This window comes from Penicillium arizonense, assembly GCF_001773325.1.
Source record: "Penicillium arizonense strain CBS 141311 chromosome Unknown PENARI_contig006, whole genome shotgun sequence".
NCBI classification, from domain to species: Eukaryota; Fungi; Ascomycota; class Eurotiomycetes; order Eurotiales; family Aspergillaceae; genus Penicillium; species Penicillium arizonense.
Window position 1 is genome coordinate 241954 of NW_019173283.1, and position 19700 is coordinate 261653.

General features: G+C 50.7%; 7 protein-coding genes across 7 annotated transcripts; 6 read left to right on the plus strand and 1 right to left on the minus strand.

Annotated features, from left to right (window-relative positions):
• Window positions 1–34: 34 nt before the first annotated feature.
• PENARI_c006G09173 (uncharacterized protein) lies at window positions 35–1377 on the plus strand (the record flags this gene model as incomplete). Its single annotated transcript, XM_022630526.1, has 2 exons — window positions 35–132; window positions 195–1377. The coding sequence occupies 2 exons, from the start codon at window positions 35–37 to the stop codon at window positions 1375–1377; spliced, it is 1281 nt and encodes a 426-aa protein (XP_022489502.1).
• A 529-nt stretch (window positions 1378–1906) lies between these two features.
• Window positions 1907–2728, plus strand: PENARI_c006G01535 (DOPA 4,5-dioxygenase family protein; the record flags this gene model as incomplete). Its single annotated transcript, XM_022630162.1, has 4 exons — window positions 1907–1977; window positions 2042–2174; window positions 2251–2308; window positions 2418–2728. The coding sequence occupies 4 exons, from the start codon at window positions 1907–1909 to the stop codon at window positions 2726–2728; spliced, it is 573 nt and encodes a 190-aa protein (XP_022489970.1).
• Window positions 2729–3831: 1103 nt separating this feature from the next.
• aspE (septin) lies at window positions 3832–8513 on the plus strand (the record flags this gene model as incomplete). The annotated part of the gene is made up of 7 exons (XM_022630399.1): window positions 3832–3943; window positions 4005–4335; window positions 4393–4449; window positions 4499–4660; window positions 4724–5006; window positions 6880–7346; window positions 7400–8513. The coding sequence occupies 7 exons, from the start codon at window positions 3832–3834 to the stop codon at window positions 8511–8513; spliced, it is 2526 nt and encodes an 841-aa protein (XP_022489667.1).
• Window positions 8514–9056: 543 nt separating this feature from the next.
• On the plus strand, window positions 9057–11850 carry anxc4 (annexin ANXC4; the record flags this gene model as incomplete). Its single annotated transcript, XM_022630388.1, has 2 exons — window positions 9057–11471; window positions 11560–11850. The coding sequence occupies 2 exons, from the start codon at window positions 9057–9059 to the stop codon at window positions 11848–11850; spliced, it is 2706 nt and encodes a 901-aa protein (XP_022489553.1).
• A 225-nt stretch (window positions 11851–12075) lies between these two features.
• Window positions 12076–13131, minus strand: PENARI_c006G03508 (uncharacterized protein; the record flags this gene model as incomplete). The annotated part of the gene is made up of 1 exon (XM_022630252.1): window positions 12076–13131. The coding sequence occupies one exon, from the start codon at window positions 13129–13131 to the stop codon at window positions 12076–12078; it is 1056 nt and encodes a 351-aa protein (XP_022489711.1).
• Window positions 13132–13818: 687 nt separating this feature from the next.
• On the plus strand, window positions 13819–15344 carry PENARI_c006G11616 (uncharacterized protein; the record flags this gene model as incomplete). Its single annotated transcript, XM_022630643.1, has 4 exons — window positions 13819–13951; window positions 14034–14828; window positions 14890–14976; window positions 15037–15344. The coding sequence occupies 4 exons, from the start codon at window positions 13819–13821 to the stop codon at window positions 15342–15344; spliced, it is 1323 nt and encodes a 440-aa protein (XP_022489721.1).
• Window positions 15345–17252: 1908 nt separating this feature from the next.
• On the plus strand, window positions 17253–19636 carry gta1 (glutaminase GtaA; the record flags this gene model as incomplete). Its single annotated transcript, XM_022630363.1, has 7 exons — window positions 17253–17446; window positions 17503–17795; window positions 17846–18869; window positions 18921–19123; window positions 19178–19321; window positions 19377–19512; window positions 19567–19636. 7 exons carry the CDS (start codon window positions 17253–17255, stop codon window positions 19634–19636), a joined length of 2064 nt encoding a protein of 687 aa, XP_022489871.1.
• Window positions 19637–19700: the final 64 nt, after the last annotated feature.

Consider the following 19700-nt stretch of genomic DNA (forward strand, 5'->3'; position numbering starts at 1 on the left):
CTCGAAGCCCCGCGATCTGCGGCGCAACTACATCATGGACGACGATTACGTTGCGCAGGTCCTTGCCAAAGAGGCTCGGGAGAGCTCTTTGAAGTATTCATCCCAAGGACTCAGTGCTCTCATGCCTTCCAAGTGTGTCCATTCTCATGTTCTGTGTTCTGCTCGAGTCTCCGACTGACAAGCACTCCTTAAAGGCCAGCCGGCAACGCCCCCAAGCCCAATACTCGCTTTCTACGACACCTTATCAGAGAAACGGATAATCATAATACAGCACTCAAGCGTAAGGAGGAGAGGGAGTCACGGGAGCGAATGCGCCAGCTGAAAGCTCAAAGCTCGACCGCTTCGTCTTCTACAGACCGTACAATCCGAAAATCAGACGATCGCAATGAAGCGCGAAGATCAAGAGAAAGTCGACGAGACGACAAGAGGGATCACTATCACTCAAGTTGCAGAAGACATAGAAGTCGCTCTGCTTCGACGGAGCGAGACGGATCACGGCGGCATCGTCGCAGAAATGAGGATCACGATGGACCCGATGAGAGACGGGACCGCGACGAGCGAAGGAGTGGACACCGGCATTATGAATCCTCTAGAAGGGATCGACGGGATAGAGAAAAGGATTACAGCAGGCGGCGTCGTGAGCGGTCGTACTCGGAATCACGCAGCCGTTCGCCTCGTCGGGACCGAAGCAGGGACCGCCACCGCCGTCGGAGACAAGATCGTCGTGACGAACCCTCCACTCGACGCCGTTCTCGCTCACAGGAAATACTCAAATCTCGTTCAAAGAGTGACGATGCACCATCAAATGGGACCCGCCGCTCCCATGGAGAAACGACTACGCGACACGACCGACCTTCAGCTTCTACTACAACTGCACACCAAACCGATACTGGTAATGAATCCGATCCTCTGGAAGATCTTGTCGGACCCCTTCCTCCCAATAAGAACGACGCGGTCATCCGCTCGCGGGGGCGAGGCGCTTACAAGAACTTGAGCAATATCGATGCCCACTTTGCACCAGGCTATGACCCGGCCACCGATGTGCAATTGGATGATGACAATTCACACTCTGCAGGCCAGCAATCTTCTCGCCGTCCTGTCGCAGGGCTCATGACTGGAGAGGACGACTGGGACATGGCCCTGGAGGCGCTGCGCGACCGGACGCGCTGGAAACAGAAAGGGGAAGAGAGGCTTCGCGAGGCTGGCATCGATGATGCAGCTATCGACCGATGGAAGAGCAATGCGGCATTTACAGGGTTGAACAGAGAAGGCAACCCCGAGCATGTTCAATGGTCGAAGAAAGGAGAAGGCCGAGAATGGGATCGTGGGAAGTTTGTCGATGACGAAGGCCATATCAACGTTCGAGCTGCCTGGTAGTCATATTGCTGGGTGTTCATCTTCTGATACTGGTGTTTAAGGTCTGCTTGCTGCATGATACCATGGTGCGTGTTATTATTTATTGCGGAAACAGTGTGGATATCTCTATTTGTATTTTTTTATTGTAATTAGCATATATTATCTGATAATACCAGAACCTTAACAAAACCCAATTGCAATATAGAAAGTTGACATTGGAAGAATTTGTAGTTGATATCACGACCCACGCCCGACATCGTTCCGCATGGTTCGTCAACTAGTGCGGAAACCCCCGCATGCAGACAAATGGTGATATTGCAGCAATGACTGACGGCATTTTCGCCTTGAACGATTAGCCGATGCTTACAAACTGGGACTTGGTTTTCTAAGGCAAATTGTGTATCCAACGTTGCACTGATTGATAACACAGCGATCCTGCTGATCAACCCAAAATATACCTCCACTTATATATCTCTAGTTACAGCTACTCCTTCGTTTACCAACACTCACCCCGTCTCTAATTTCCCGCAATCCTCGGAAAGCCCCCAAAATGACAGACCAATTCGCTTTCTCATATCCCTCTCCATTGAAGGGCTACGAAAACCTCGAGCCACTGCCTGAGTAAGTGCGCCGATGTGGTCACTCCGGAATACACCGGAGTCTGGTTACTGATCCTCCATTGCAGGGAGAGAAGCGAAGATGGGAAGTCGTTCAAGAACCCTCAGCATGGTGTTCTAAGCAAAGCTTATGAGGAATTCCCTGATCCTCTCGACAAGGGCCGACGGGGTGGTTTCGATATTCATATCTATCATTTCCAGGTATGTTGCGTGGCACCACGGTCCATTTTTCTCAATGGCGAACGGCCCCACGAAAATACACTAATGTATTATACAGAGCAATCCGGATCAAGCTGCGTATGCTAAAGCTCTCTGGGAACGAATTCGACGAGAATGTAAGTAGAATGCCTTCCCAGACCGAGACCTGTTTCGCCTGGTCCTCCAGCAAGCGGATTGACTTCAACCGCTCAGCTCAATTGATCTCTTACTAAACAATCAATGCAGTCCCCGAACTACGAATCTACACCTTCTTTGACCGACCCATCGGACCACACCCAGTAGCCATGTTCGAAGTGAACCTATTCACCCCAGCGCAATTCGGCGCCTTTGTTCCCTGGCTGGTTATCAATCGGGGTCCGCTGAGTGCTCTCATCCATCCTAATACAGTGCAAAGCGAGGATGAACGTAATCACACTCAACGTGCTACTTGGCTCGGGGATCGGCTTCCGTTGGATTTGAGGATTTTTAAGCTTATGCAGGAGAGGGAGAAGAAGGAGGCGGAGGAGGCGGAGCGAATTAAGAAGGGCAGCTTATAGCTTGTTCTAGTATCAATGGGGTTTGGATTTTATCGTTGAGGAAATGAGTTGCAAAGCTTGATATTTGAGATTTTGTGCTGCCTTAGGTGTCACCCCGCAATGTGTGTGTGTGGAGTGTGTCAACTGCTTCTACTTTTATACTACAGCTCACAGACTTTTCTTCGCGATTATAGACGCGACATGGCAGATACATAATGTAGTGATCGTCCTCAAATTCTAATCCTGTTATAATGTAGATGTGAAGGCCTGATGAAGGCACGCAATACTATTCGTCGATCTCTATACAGACGGACCGAGGAGACCACAGACCCCAAGATGAGAAACATACGCACATATGCTCATCACACCTCATATGCAAGCCCAAAGTACTGCATGAGTCCAAAGTTCGCAATCCGATTCGACCCCGCCTCAGCCCAGTTGTCATAAGGGCTTCACAGGCAGGTGACCCCATCAGCCCAACAGACCCAAACAGCAAAGGAAAACGAAGATCCTCAAGCATACATATTATACAATACTCCCAATACAAAACAGCAAATCAAACCCTTCACTTTGTCCGCCTGATGCATTATGCCTTCGATCCAAGACTCACATTCCTTAGAGGTTGCATACCTCAGCCCCGGAGGATAAACTGGTAAACCCGGTAACCAAGTAATTAAAGGGGCTTCTCGAAAATCACACCCTCTCGCTGCGAAATTGCTACCCACCTCCTGTAATTACTGGCCTGGTGATTTTTTGCATGCACTTGAAATAGTGGGTGGTGTTGCTGTTGATCTGCTGGTTGGGACACAGGCATGATCCTCATCGCGAAGATCATATTGACGAGAACACGAATGGTGCTCGGCGAATCGCGCTGATGCTTTGAGGGGAGTGGGTATAATGAACATTTTTATTGCTTGGAGTCATTCTATTCAACTGATCCTCGCCCCTTTATTGTATGTGCTTTATTGTTGTTTACTGGTTGCACTCGTGATATGGCCATGCTGAAGGGTATCTAGATAAAAGCACACCACAAGGACCCTCGAGAGTCCCTGAGACTTTGTTTGATGGTATCTGATCTACAAGAGTTTTCGTCGAGCACGGGTGCCTGAGCATCGTCGCACAAGATGCGTCGCCTGCTATCGTTAGCTCTGATAGCCCTATCCTCCACACAGGCTGTTCGCGCAGCAATCAATGCTAGAGCCACGGCTAGTATCCCTCAATATGTCCTCGAATACGGTAATCCACCCACTCAATACTTAAAAGCTAGAACACCTATATACTTACCCCAACTCCACAGCTCCACTGGTCTGGCTCCACAGTCAGGAAACATACATGCCAAGTGACATACAACAGCAACTCGATCACACGAAACCAAATGTTAACTGGACAGTTGTTGCAGGCGCACCGTCTTCTCTAGACCTCGATAACCTCGACTCACTTAACAGCTTGGGCAATACAAGTGTTTACTTGACTTCGTCCGAGGGCATCGATGCTAGTCCGGAGCCACCTTGGTTCAGAGGTATCACTCCGGACTTGGAGGGACGGATTGGTGACGGTACTGGGAGTGCTATTGTTATTGTAGACCGTGGTAATGGGACTGTTGATGCTTTTTATTTTTACTTCTATGCGTGAGTTCTTGACATGGTTTTCTCGCGTTGGCCATTGATTCTTACTGATCTGATTAGGTATAACAAAGGTGATGAAGTACTCGGCATGGAGTTTGGGGATCATATTGGAGACTGGTAAGGGATCGCAGAGGCATCTAGAGACCTTTCAATTGACTACAAGCAGGGAACACAATATGATCCGCTTTGCCAACGGTACTCCCACAGCAATCTGGTATAGCCAACACGCCAGCGGCCAGGCATTCACCTACCACGCCGTCGAGAAAGAAGGCAAACGGCCATATTCCTACTCCGGGAATGGAACGCATGCCAACTACGCCACAACAGGGTAATTAGCCCCAAGTCCTTCCCTCCAGCTCCCTCCCTGAAATCAGTAACTAACACCCATCAGCCAACATGACCACACAATCCCAGGAATAAACTTCCCAACAGGCTTCCTACTGGACTACACAGACCGCGGCGTGCTCTGGGATCCAACGCTTAACGCCTACACATACACCTACAACCCGACAACGGCAATCTTCACGGCTACGGCCGGTGACCCAGTCGCATGGCTAGATTTCAATGGGAAGTGGGGAGATGATCAGCCGCCGAATGAACCCTCCATTTTTGGTGAGGCGAAATTTGTTGCTGGTCCCAATGGGCCGAAGTTCAAGAGCCTAGATCGGAAGATGGTGTGTCCGTCTAAACCGTGTATTGTTTTGCCTTTTAGGATTTGGTCTGGGAATACGACTTCGTGAGAGTTGGATACTCTTATTAGTTGTGATGAGATTCTATGTATAGCCTTGCAGGTTTATGAGAAGTAGACTCAATTGAAATTGTTATATACACTGAAATTGTGGTATCGGCATGTGGTATCTGTAACGAGGGGCAGATGAAAAAAAGTAAAAAAAAAAAATAGAGGTAAAAAAAAGCAAATTAAGCCGAGCTAGTGTACCCTCATTTCGGTCTAACTCGCCCGAAGGCAGAAAACAAGGCAATTCGACGCCAAAGAAAAAGGTCTCGACAAATTGCTCTGTGGTTCCTGCACGCGACGGAAATCCGCCCCACAGTTCCACTCCTGGTAAAAACACAATCTTCTCATTTTTCATGCACAGTACGTACTGAATATATACAGAGATCAGAGAATAGAGATCAGAGGTCGAGAAGATAATAAGATAGAAGAACGAGCTCCGGGTAGGAACCCAATAGTTCCTCGCGTACCAGAACGAACAGACCCGTGGATGAGAAAAGGAACGGGCCCCACGTCGCGTTCCGAGATGAACAATGATGTGCAGGACTCGCATGGTTCATCCTTTCGGTTTCACCATTTCTGCCTGGAGCTTTGTGTGGGCTCGATATGGTTATTATTGGGCGTCTTTAGTTTGATTAGGTGCATTGGAGGCGATGTGATCGACAGGCGGGAAATAACGTTCATTTGCGAGTCTATAATCGGATCTCTGGAGGGATCTTGTTTCACCTGTCAAAAGATGTTCGCTATTTTTGCCCATTGCGTTCTTCCTTGTAGGGGTTTGTTCGGATCCTCGAGCTCATTTAAGCTTACGTGTGTAGCTTTCGAGATAGTTAGGTACGGCATTGCACAACCTACACATCCATGGATCGAGTTTACAATTAAACCGAATCAGCCCTGCTCTAGCTACGCTTTGATATAGAAGAAGAGGCCGTGCTGCCAGGTGGTTATAGATGTCAGTGCAAACATGACAAACACGGTATCATTATCTCACCCCTACAGTAACTTTTCATTTAAATTCTTAGATATGTCTGGCTTTTTTCTTTCTTTTCCAATTCCCATTCAACCCTGGAGACCCTGGAGATTAGTATAGGCTTACAAACCAGTCCTTTTGGATAGATAATCAGGCAAGTGGAGACCACAACGGCCCCTGGCGTTGTGCACGAGCCAAGGGCCAGGAGCCCACGAGCTGCTACGCCATGTGTCTATAGAGGTTATATACATATAACATTCCAGATGATGTTTTCGACCTGTTCCTCAAGCCTCAAGGCCTGTGCCATGAAAAGTCAATTGTCTAGAACACTTCCCGTGTGCTAGCCTCTCGTAGGACCAACCAGGCCTAACTAAGCTCTAAGTGGGACCGTCGCTTTTACCCCTGAATGTTCTTAAGGATACGAAACCCCAACCTCGTAATATAATAGACCAGTAATAGGCCATTGAGGCACCTTTTCTCTCTCTCCGCATCTCTCTCCTTTTTTACGCTGGACGCCGTAAGCCAGGCACATTCAAGTCCCACTCCCAAGAGTCGGAAACTTTGTTTGAGTCTCAATTTCAATTCTCCCCTGTCTCCGGGCCTACCCACTGGTTGGGAAACTCTTTGATCCTTCTCTGCTGTCGCAAACCTTTTGAATCGAATCCTCATTGAACCTCGGACATACCCAGTTCCAAACTGCTCGATAGTTTGCAATCGCTCCAGATCGTTGTATAGCTAGCATTCAATTCGCAAAGTAAAGATTGGAGCTCTTCCGCAGTAAGTGACGCTTTTGGGGATGCAATTCCCGGGAGGGGGAAGGAACCCGTGACCTAATATGTTTCAGCAGATGGCAACTGCCCCTCCCAATGACGGGCAAACTCTCGCCCAACGCCGTACCTCTCTCGGATTCCTGCGTCGTTCTAAATCTACCGAGCCCCTGGGCGAACGCAAATCGTCCGGTTCGCGGAAGAGAATGACCAAGACTCAGGCCATGGAGGATGAACTTCGTCGCCAGCGTGACTCCTACGCCCCCAAGTCGGCCCCCCGACTGCCAGACCTCTCTCCCGCTCCCGAGTTGGAAACCTTTGGAGGCGAGGAACGTGACAAGATGGCCGATCCGATGCCGCCTCGTCCCCAATCCGGATTCGCCGCGTCGCCCTCTATGACATCCTCAATCACCAATGTGATCGATCCCTATGCGCGAACGGAGAGCATGACCCATCGTGGTCGCTACAGCTACGCCAGCAGTGCTGTCAGTACCGTCAACAGCCCGCGTCGTGTCCGCCGCCGCAAGGACCCCACCTCATACAAGTAAGTTCAGATGAGGAACAACTGTGACCAGGCGACTAATAGAACGTGTGTAGTGTGCTTGTTATCGGTGCCCGCAACTCTGGCAAGACCGAGTTCCTCAACTTCCTTCGCAAGGCTCTGACCATGCCCCCGCACAAGCACCCCTCACGTACCCCTGAAGAGGTGGATGAGCTCGAACAACAGACCTCGGCCTACGAAGGATTCACGTCGCAATACCTGGAGACGGAGTTCGATGGAGAACGCGTCGGACTTACACTGTGGGACTCGGTGGGTCTGGAGCGCAACATTGCAGATCTGCAGCTGCGCGCTGTAACTGGCTTCTTGGAGAGCAAGTTTGAGGAGACCCTTGCGGAGGAGATGAAGGTGATCCGCTCTCCCGGTGCCCGTGACACTCACATCCACTGCACATTCTTACTCCTAGACCCTGTGCGTCTCGATGAGAACATCGCTGCCGCCAAACGTGCGACCAATGGGACATCCAAGGCATCTGATTCGCCCGTGGTCGGAGTGCTTGACCAGAACCTTGATCTGCAGGTGTTGCGCACGGTGTTGGGCAAGACCACGGTTGTGCCGGTCATCAGTAAGGCAGACACGATCACATCTGCCCACATGAACTATCTTCGCAAGGCGGTTTGGAACAGCTTGAAGCAGGCCAATATTGATCCCCTTGAGATCTTGACCCTGGAGGATCAGGAGGAATATACCTCGTCGGAAAGTGGGGATGAAGAGGAGGCCGAGACCAAGTCCCTCGATGCGACCGGAACCCCCGATGCGGCTGAAGCTAAAGAATTAGAGACCGAGGACAAGGTTCCCTCCTCGCCCGCCCCCAGCCAGAGCACCCGCAAGTCCAGCGGCTCGCAGGCCGCCAACCTGCACGTTCCTTTCTCGATCCTGTCTCCCGACCCCCACTCGCTGGCTGCTGGAGACGAGCCCGTTGGCCGTCGCTTCCCCTGGGGATTTGCAGACCCCTACAACCCCGAGCACTGTGACTTTGTGCGCCTGAAGGACTCTGTCTTCTCTGACTGGCGCTCGGAGCTGCGGGAGGCTAGCCGCGTGATCTGGTATGAGCGCTGGAGAACCAACCGACTCAACCGCAATGGACAGCCGGTGCCCCAAAAGCAGAACTTTGGTCGCATGGGACCTGTTCATGGCCGTCGCACGCGCTGAGCGTCTCTTCTTTTCTGTAGTTTTTTTACCGCACATACCCCCATTCTTCGCGGCCTCGTCCCTCACCAGGCTTTTTTTTATGTCATACCTCTGCTGTGTGTAATCTCTTTACAAAATGTTTCGTGAGAAACTGTACCAGTTCTATTTCATTATGTTTACACATCCATATCCTCCCATATCAGAGTAGAGAATTACCCCTCGGTTGGATTGGCGAGCCCCTGCCCTGCGGCTGAAACGACGATCTCGAGGCCACTGTATCTAGCCAATGAAAGTCGCTTACTGTTAGCTGCATGTTGAAGAATCACGGTTACAATAAGCTGAATACGAGCGCAATTTCTCCTCCAATTTCTCTTCTCTCCTTCTTTGTTACTCTCCAGGCTTCAACAAAGGGAATGGCCTGAAGGAATAGCGTCACACATCCCGCCTCGCACAGAATCCAAGCTCCAGTTCTTTGTGTGAAACCCCCCTCAAAACTCCCATCATATACCTCAAACCTCCAACTTGGGGATACTAAACAAATCTCCCAATCCGGCCATTGAAACCATGTCACTGCAAGTAAACGACCCACGGGCGCGAACCCGTTCCAAATCTCGCGAACGCTCCCGCTCTCGCGACAGCCGCCAACCCTCCCCCTCACCCTCGGCCTCCCGCATTCGCGACAGATCCCCGGCTGTCGAGATCGCCCCGACCCCATCTTCCTCTTCTAGAGGCAGAGACAGGGATCGAAGTAGAGGCAGGACATACAGCTCAGACGAAGAAGCTGAGATTGAACGCCAGTATAAACTCATCAGTGAGCGTCGCCAGCGCGAGGGTAAGGGTGCTGAGGACCCGCGCAATGTCATTTCCCGTGCGCCTAGGAGCCCCGCTCGCTTTGATGTGAAGCGCGTTGGTTCGGATGAGGATTCGAAGCGGAGGGAGAGAGAGCGCGAGCGCGATTCGGAGAAATCTAGACGTCGCACTGATGACCGCTATGAACATTCCGCTTCGGAAGATGATCTCCCTGCACCCCGCGACCGCGATCGCGATCGCGATCGCGAATATACTTTGCGCTCGCATTCCAGACGGCCCTCGTCGCCGCCTCGCACTAGCACCAGCAGACGCCATGAGTCGGACGACGACTCCTCCATCGACGACGAGCTTGCCTACGGCGATGCACCAGGTAGCCACCCGAGCTATGCGCGCCCAAGCAGATTCGACTACGCGCAGCCATCGCAATTCCTACATGCCCAACCAGGTGCGCCGCGCCAGTCTGTTCCTTCTCAGCCTGGCCCCAGTTACCCTGGCGCGGGCATCGACTGGGCCGCCGTACCCGAATGTGAACGCCCGGGTTTCGTGCCGCCTTCGTCGCAAGCTGATTCGTCAACTGCTAGTATGCCCGGGGCTTTTCCTCCGGCTTCGACTTCGACATATGCGAATGGATCGGGCTCGACGCCTGCGCCTGTGCTTCCCATGCCGCATTATGTGAATCCGGCTGCGAGCATATACTCCACTTCGAGTGCTGGATATGCGCCGGCGCAGTATACTACTGCTGCAGCTGCTACTGGGAATGCGGCTTACCCGCCCACTTCGTCTGGGTATGCTAATCCCGGCCAGTACCAGTATGCGCAGGTTGATCCTCAGGTGCGGTATAGTTCGAAGGCCGCGCCTAAGCCGAGTTATACTGCTTCGGCGCAGGAGCAGTTCTCCAGGACTGGGCAATCGCAGGCGCAAGCCGCTCAGCATGGGTATCAGCCGCAGTCGCATGTAGAGCAGTCGTACCGGTATAGCAAGGAGCCGCAGTTTGTGGAAATCACTCCTGGTGGGAGGTCTGCGACTCGTCCTCATAGTGTCTCTGTTTCATCGGCGAATAATCTTGCTGTTGCTGGGGCGGGTGTTGCTCATGGAGCTCACCCTCCTGCTAGTCCATTGCTGGAGCCGTATCATGGTACTTATCAGTCCATTTCACCCATGCCATCCCCGATTGTCGTGCCCTCCATTCGCGATGAAGACATTTCCGACCTCGAGCCTCTAGACGGCGGAAACTCAGCCTCGGATTCGGGTCGCCAAAGAAGACATCGATCAAAGTCATCGGTCAGTGAAACAGATTCCCGCCACCGCAGTAGCAAAGACAAGAAAGAAAAAGAGCGCGAAAAGGACCGCGAGGATCGCAAAGACGATAAACGTCTCATCCGCCCAAAAGCCGGCCACGACCGCCACGACTCCAGCTCCTCGATCCCAGGCATCGAAAACATGGTCTTAATCTCCCCAACAAGCGGCCGCAAACGCGTCTCCTTCTACGACGCAGGTGCAGACGCCGCAGCAATGCAATCAGCCCTAAACCACGCCAGAAACGTCGACAACAAGCCAATAATCCAAATTCTCCCCCGCCTAACCAGCGATGAAATCCTCCTCCTCCGCCAAGAATACAAAACCCGCGTCCGCATGCACGGAAAAGGAATCAACCTCGCCAAGCACCTCCGCCTCAAACTAGGAACGTCCTCCTTCGGAAAGGTCGCCTACGCCACAGCCCTCGGCCGCTGGGAATCAGAAGCTTACTGGGCAAACTGCTACTACCAAGCGGGGACATCGCGCCGCGAACTCCTAATCGAATCACTTATGGGCCGATCAAACTCCGCAATCCGCGAAATCAAGTCCTGCTTCCGCGACTCCAGATACGAGAATAGCCTCGAGCGTTGTATGCGCTCTGAACTGCGCGCTGATAAATTCCGCGTTGCTATTCTGCTTGCGCTGGAGGGCCAGCGCCAGAGTGATCGCGAACCACTTGATTCGCGCTTGGTTAGGGATGATGTGCAGGATTTGCATCGTGCGCTTGTTAGCAGGGATGGTGGGGAGACGGCTATGATTCATATTATTGTCTCGCGGAGTGATGAGCATCTGCGTGAGGTGTTGCGCGTTTATGAGGCAAATTATCGGCATAACTTTGCTAAGGCTATGATTGCTAAGTCGAAAAACCTTGTGGTATGTTACTTTCCTATTCTATTCTGGGTTTCCCTCGTTATATTCTGATTGTTCCTCCCGCTAATCATTTTCCCCCCTCTGTTTATAGGGAGAAACCCTCGCCCACATCCTAAACGGCGCAATCAACCGACCAATGCGCGACGCCCTTCTCCTCCATCAAGCGCTCCGCGAATCGCGCACTGGCCGTGAACGCTCTGAATTACTCATTTCCCGACTTGTTCGTCTGCATTGGGAACCTAGACATCTGGAGCAGGTTAAGATTGAATACCGGCGCAGATATAGTGAGCGGCTCGAGGAAGCGATTGCTGAGGAGATTCTTGCTTTGAATGGCGGTCAGGATTGGGGAGAGTTCTGTATTGAGCTGGCGCGGAGTGTTTAACTGGGTCTCTTTGAGATATTGGAGATGGGGTGGATGGTTGTAATGGATTTGATGGAGGTTTTTGGGCCGTGTTGCACACCTTATGGAATACATTCGGCATCTGAGTTGTTCTTATCATTTTCCTTATGTATCTTTCAGTAGCTTGGAATAAAGCCCAAAGGTATACTGGTGATTAGATGGTCTATCCATTCTATCGCTACACATAACAAAAGATTCAGATTCAACCTACGCTCTCCCGGACCTCCTCCTTCTGAGGACATTAAATCTTTCTCTCCGGAAAATAAGAGTCGCCAGCGTATTCGTCGCGAGATGAGCGAAGACCACCATAAGCACAAAGAAAACAAGCACGATCGGACCCAAGATGGAGAATACCGTGAACCCATAAGAAGCATTCTGGAATGCCAAATTATGAGCCAACCGATCCGTCCCAAGGCCGACCTGCATCGCAGTCAAGACGAGTGCAAAGTACACTGTCATCGCGGTGATGGGCGTCAAGTACGAGTTGAACAACTCCCCGTAAGTTTGGTACTTGGGCCGGTAACCGCGGAGGAGGTTGCCACGCTGGACGGCGTAGATTTTATTCAAACGGGACAGACGCAGTTCACCGAATTTGTAGCGCTCATTTATCCGGCTGGGATTTGTCGTGTCGTTATCCAGCAGATTCTGCACAAGGCTCCGCCACTGGGACCAAGTCAGACATGCTGGAAGGAGGTTGCTTGATTGGGCGATGGAAAAGTCACTGGGATGCTGGATCAAGGCGATGTAGGAGGCCAGGAACCCCAAGGCGGATCTTGTGAGATGGCATCGGTCACAGGTGACCCCTGAATCTGACAGCTTGTTGTAGGGATTGTTGTTGGCTGGTGACTGTTGCTCCTGTTGCCTGGAAGTCAAGCAATTGTCTTTGCACAATAAGTGCGCAGCCCAGAATCGGGAGTCCAGTAGGTATTGGGGCAGTGGTTTGATGTGGATGCGCCGACCTGGGCCCCAGACTAGGTGCATGTCGGTCTTTTCGTCGACGATTATCTCGCGCGACACCGAGACCTGGTAGTTTAATGGTCGGGGCGGCATAGGCCGCCCTGCTAGCCATAGGAGCCCGTGGATGTTATTGAGGCGCTGGACTGAGAGGTCCAGATATAAGAATTTGGAGATTTCCCTTAGCGGGGTGTGCAGGGACAGGTCATCGTCTCTGAAGGATGCTGGGAGGATATCCTCTAGTTTGGCTAGTCCATCGTGGTTTGTGGTCGGACGGAATATCTCATCTGATATAGGACCGTTCGGCATTAGATGGGTTGGAGAGGATTTGTTGGTAGGAAGTGAAGTCGTGGTGGCTGGAGTGAGATGCACATTTGGATAGGCGCTCTGGACACCGCGCTACAACCACACGAGGCAGATCATATTGAAGCCCAACGTAGAAAATTAAGGCATGCAGTTTCCAATGACCTTGACTTGGTAGTTTGTCGTCCCTGTTTTGAATTTGCCGCATCGTCTATTTTCGCTCCTATTTGCCGCCCCTGGTCTCTTAGTCCCCTTAAACGTCAATTTTATACCCTCCCAAACATATCACTCACCCAAGCCCCTCCACTTGAAGCGACAACTTCTGTATCGTAAAGCGCTGTTGGTGTTGCCTTGATTGCATACCAGGCAATAAGCTGGCAGCTGAGGCTCAAAGGGTTCTGGGCAGAGACCACTTGCGTTTAGCTACTGGTTGGATTTTCTATGATAACACCTAAATTAGCGCGATTATCGTGCGGCAGTGCTAGAAAAGTCTCTACTCCTTATTGAGTGTTTGATGTGACTTAGAATAGCACTGCGCCCATCTACAGGGACCGCAAAGAGGGATCCTTTGTTGGGCGAAGTAGGTCGAGGGTCGAGGGGGTTTGGGATATAAAACAATGGAACACCCACTGTGACTTTAAATGTATCCATCATATTTCAAATCTCTATTCACAGTATCTGTTCTTTTCCAATATGTTCGTCAACCGCCAGAAGGCCTTCATGAGCCGAATGTTTGACAACTCCGTCGCGATAAATCTACCCGGCCCGCCTAGCCGACGAAAGCATGTCTGTGAAATGCCTAGAAAGATGATGGTGACTTACGGATGTACATGGATTTCCGTGGGCAACCTCACCAAGCTCGCGAAACGATATCGTCAAATGCATACATCCTTTCCAACCCGACGCAGCCAATGACCTGAATCCGCAGGAGCTTCGCGATGTCTATGTTGTTGCCAGGCCAGACAGATGGTCGCATGCCTTCACTGACTCGGGCTCTCCTTGTTACTGGTCTCTTTACTGCGATGGCCATTACTATCACATCGAAAAGGGTGATAAATCGGTTCGCATTACTCTTGGAGATGACGACTACTCGGAGCAAAGTCAAAAGAAATTCATTCCAAATGGCCCTCAGATGCCCCCTTTTATTGCCTATCATTTTGGAAAGACGGATTACTCCCCGCAGCAGATTCATGGCATTGCTGTATGGGTAATTGAGCAAATGGTTCGAGATGATCTATCTGAGACGAACTATGGGCACTTCGTGTCCGGACTCGCAGTTCGCATTATATGCGCTCCGAGAAACAGCACAGTTCTCATGGGCAATATGATGCAGATCTGGGCGCAAGACCAGTTCCTCAGAGCTGCCGGGCCTGATTCCGTCGTTCCTAATGGGTTTTATACTGGAAGCCGCCTTGTCGGTCCTACACAGAAGATCGATACTTTCCGTGCGAGAAAGTCACTCAGGCACAAAGTCGAGATAGATGCACGGCAGCTTGCTGTCTGCTGGTTTGACGGGTTGCAGGGATTTATTCCCTCGGATATCCGAGAGACCCATCGCTTCATTAGAGGTTGGAAGGTGGCAACACAAAGCAATATCACAAAGACCGTGGAGTCTACTTTGGGGTTGGAAAAAAGAACTCTTCGACGGTCCTCGAACATCAACGAGCAGCCACGTATGGCGGTCATTATCGGTCTTCGTGACGGTTAGTGCAACGGTAATCCTAATTTATTTGGAATGGATATTTCTAACGGGTTTCTGTCTAGGTGCTAAGATACCCAAGGACCTTGAGGAAGTACACTGCTTCTCGAGCTTGTACTACATCCGCTCGAAGAGAAGCATGACTGAAGAAGGTAAATATGTGACCTCTCAAATTTCTTGCTTGACTTTTGCTGACATATCGCTTGAATCAGAGTTCTTGGAGGAGATGAAATTTATCTATGGTGACGATGCCACAGTAGCTGCCTTAAACGCAGGATTTCAGAATGAAGCGAAGCGATATTTGCGAAAGCCGCGTGGTCAGGACGCCAATCCCTCTTCTGGGGAGACCCAGAGATCGAAAGACAAAGCAAGGGAGATTCAAAGATGGGATACCCTGTGCCCTTATGAGAATGACCTAGACAGATGTGCAAAAGGATATGGGTACCAGATCCTCATAGACATGGCCTTGGTCTTTCCGAGCGCACCTGGCCCATACCGGAGGGTGAAGGGTGAGCAGTGAGCTAGATGATGTTTTTTTGCGGTCGTGCTGTTATTACAATATACTTCGTTCTGTTACTATTGTATGAGTGAAAGTTCTTCCTTACTGGCTGAGTTATTGGTGCCCGGTGCTTCAACTATAAAAGCCACATTGATCCAAGAAAGGGGTGAAATCCGGATAGAAACCAAAGCCCCGAGTCAGCTTGGGAAATAGTCAAGCCTTTGCCAACTAAGTCTTGTCTGGATACAACGGTAACACTATCTAGCAATCTCCCTTTTGGGCTTAATGGCCGTCTCCGCATGCACTATAGAGGAGGGGTAAGAAAGTGGCACGCGATCCTACTATACATAACATGAATTAAACGGCCAAAGCGTTGGGACCAATATATCTAATAAATTGAGTTAAATTGGTATCCTCAATAAGATTCGCAATATTCGTCGAAATTAGTATGAAGCTTATGTAGTCAATAGAAACATAATCGTAGGCTGAAAAATGGGACAGTATACTCCGAAGTAACAGAGGAGACACCAAACCGAGCATAAAATCTTGGGTTCATTTCCGAACTCCGTTCAACACAGATCTAAAAACTCAGACCGTCAAGGCTGAGAATAATTGCAACAAGATTGGACGGTGAAAAGACAACCTGACGTATCACGGCAAGCAAGCTTCAATAGGAGATGGATCTGCGACAAACCGCATCTTCGGATTCCGCATGTACTCGCTACGTGGCCCACGCGACCTCAGCTCACCATGCATCAAGTACAGGATACTTGCATCAAAGTGGTACTGGCAGTCTCCGATCGGAGAGTTGCCCCCAAAGCTGACGTGTAGAACCAATCCCCCTGCAAGGGGAACCCCTCTGATTTGAGACCTTGAAGCCCTGGGCACACAACCCATTCTCTGCAGGTCCCAGAGATCGACCATATCCAGGTACTCTGAAGATCTGGATGTGCATACTAAAACTATTCACGATTTGGATGCCATGCTCACATCCTGCTGATCGTCATTTCCCCGCAGATTACTCTTGTACTCGGGAACTAAACATCAAGGCCTGATATTGCTTCATGCATAAGCTCAAAGGGCCTTGTGCACATGATGCTATCACGAAGGCCATGCACTTGGCACCTCCTTTGGCTATATTTGACCTATCGGCGACGACTTCAAGGCCCCCTTCCTGTTTTCTCCGCAACCCTCATTTCTCACCTCCACTCACGCCTTTCTCCACACTTTTATTTACGCCATGCCGTCTTGTGGTCAGTCATCTGCAAGGCTCTTGACCGAAATCAAGGAGTTAAGTTACCCCGATGCTCTCATCCACTGGCGCCACTCCCTCGTCGATCCGCATAGACCGCCGCTTGTCTTCCATGCGACCTCGATATGCTGTTTCTCCTGTGGACTGCTAGACCGCGTTTTTGACGTGTTTAACTTCGGCTCCGAGCTAACTCAAGTCCCTATCCCCGTCCTCGCGACCATTCTTCTCTTCCCCCTGTCCTGACCCCTCACGTCGGCTTTGGTTTCTAGTCTGTCCTATGGCCGAAATTACTGCATGGGTCTTGCTCACGGACGCTGAAGGAGGTCATCGGACTTGCATGCTCGGGGGTTTACATTAGACATGCACGTCTGCTGTTACATATGTTCACTACGCTAATCCTTTTCGATCTCCATCCGTAGAGAGCACATTCTGGCATGCGGGTCATGGAGAGGCCCTTCCCCCCTCTCTTGGTAGTTGAATGCTGGACTATAAAAATGCACTGGCATTCCTCTCCGGTAAACACAACGCCGATCCCTTCCAGCATTTGTTCTATCCGCCTCGAGTCCAAGCTTCTGAGAGCTAATTTCCTTTTACTGCAAATAAATAACAAGGGCCATGCTCCTGTAGTGACTTTTTCGTGCATTTGTCCAATATTTTCCCCCCCATACCCCGTCATAATGCAGCTGTCGCGCCTCAGTCTGCTGGTAGCCTCCTTTATTGCCTCCATTGGAGCGCAATCGACTTTTACCCCTGCTCGCCCTCCGTCTATTCCTCTTGCTGTCAGGTCGCCCTACCTAAGCACCTGGCTTAATGCCGGTAGCGATGGCGGTAATGGCGGATATCTGGCCGGACAGTGGCCTGTGTTCTGGCAGTACGTTGGGGAGAAACCTACTCAAGTGTACTTACGTGCTAATAGTGAATGACTAGGAACCAAGTGACTGGGTGGTGTGGTCTCATCCGTGTCGACGGCAATGTTTACACTTGGATGGGATTGCCTGGCAGTAAAACTGTCAACCAAACAGCGTTCGAGTACACATCAACCAAGAGTATTTTCACCATGAACGTGGAAAACAAGCTGGAAATGAACATCACTTTCATGTCGCCAATCACGCCCAGCGATATTAAGCGCCAATCTCTGGTTTTCTCGTACCTCAATGTCGAAGTCTCCTCTCTCGATGGACAGAAGCATGACGTGCAAGTCTACGCTGATATCTCTGCTGGTGAGTGAATCAGTATCTACTAATACGGACAGTAACTGATGATTCAATAGAATGGGTCTCTGGTGACCGGTCTGCCATCGCAGAGTGGGAGTACGGTACCACCAACGGCGTGGCCTACCATAAGGTCCACCGACAGACCCAGTTGGCCTTCTCCCAGGTCAATGAGCAAGGGGAATGGGGTAACTGGTACTGGGCCACCGATGCAACCAATGGAATGTCCTACCAGTCTGGCCCAGACACGGTTGTGCGCGGCCAATTCTCACAAAACGGCAAGTTGGCCAACAGCGGGGACACCAGTTTCCGAGCCGTCTCGTCCAACTGGCCTGTCTTCGGATTCACTTCAGATCTGGGCTCAGTCGGCTCATCGCCTGTCAGCACGCTCTTCTCACTTGGTCTTACCCAAGATGAAGCTGTTCAGTTTGCAGGTTCTTCTGACTACGGTCCTTTGCCTTCCCTATGGAAGAGTTACTTTGACACTGAGTTGGCTGCGCTTTCATTCTTCCACCATGACTACAGCGCGTCTAGCTCAGTCGCAACTGCCTTTGATAACAGAGTGGCCACCGATTCTATTGCCACAGCTGGTCAGGACTATCTCACCATTACTTCGCTTTCGGCTCGGCAGGCTTTCGGAGCTACTCAGCTTTGTGGCACACAAGATCATATGTACCTGTTCCTGAAGGAGATCTCGTCCGACGGTAACATGAACACCGTCGATGTTGTATTCCCTGCCTATCCCATCTTCCTGTACACCAACCCGGAGTTTCTCAAACTCGTTCTCGACCCTCTGTACGAGAACCAGGAAGCTGGAAACTATCCTAACGATTATGCCATGCACGACTTGGGCTCAAACTACCCTAATGCTACTGGCCACTCTGATGGTCGCGATGAGAAGATGCCCTTGGAAGAGTGCGGAAACATGCTCATCATGACCCTGGCATATGCTCAGAAATCTGGAAACAACGAGTACTTGAGCGCTCACTACGACCTGTTAAAGCAGTGGACCAGTTACTTGGTAGAGGACGCCCTCTACCCGGCAAACCAGATTTCGACTGATGACTTTGCCGGTTCATTGGCGTGAGTGAACTCCCCATTGCGTGATAGTTCAAAACTGACCCGCATAATTAGAAATCAAACCAACCTGGCTCTCAAGGGCATGATCGGTATTCAGGCTATGTCTGTCATTGCTGAACGCACCGGCAACACTGAGGATGCTGCCAATTACTCGAGTATCGCTCATGACTACATCACCAAGTGGCAGGGCCTTGCTATTGCCAAGGGCGCCAACCCACCTCACACGACATTGTCCTACGGTGATACAAACAGCCACGGTTAGTACAAATCATGCTCTCTAGTTCATGCAAACATTCTCACGCAAACTGCAGGTCTCCTCTACAACCTATTCGCCGATGCTCAGCTCGGCCTGAATCTGGTTCCGCAATCAGTTTACCAAATGCAGAGTGACTTCTACCAGACAGTTGCGAACAAGTACGGTGTGCCTCTCGACACTCGCCATACCTACACCAAAGGTAAGAACTGTAATAATTCGTTACTCCATGCAATACAATACTGATATCATTCCAGGAGACTGGGAATGCTTTACCGCAGCTATTACCTCGGGCAACACTCGGTCTATGTTCATCAAGGACTTGGCTACCTGGATCAACGAGACACCGACTAACCGAGCTCTGACCGACTTGTACGACACAGTTTCCGGAAAGTAAGTTGCTAGACACTCGAGTCTCCTATTGGATGTATCACTAATCAGACCTAGCTATCCTCAAAACACCTTCGTTGCCCGCCCCGTTATGGGCGGTGCTTTCGCGCCTCTCCTAGTCCGCTAAGCGGACCTTCGCTTCTTGTCCATTGATTTAACCTGACAAGTTATCATTTTCTCCCAGTTTTCTT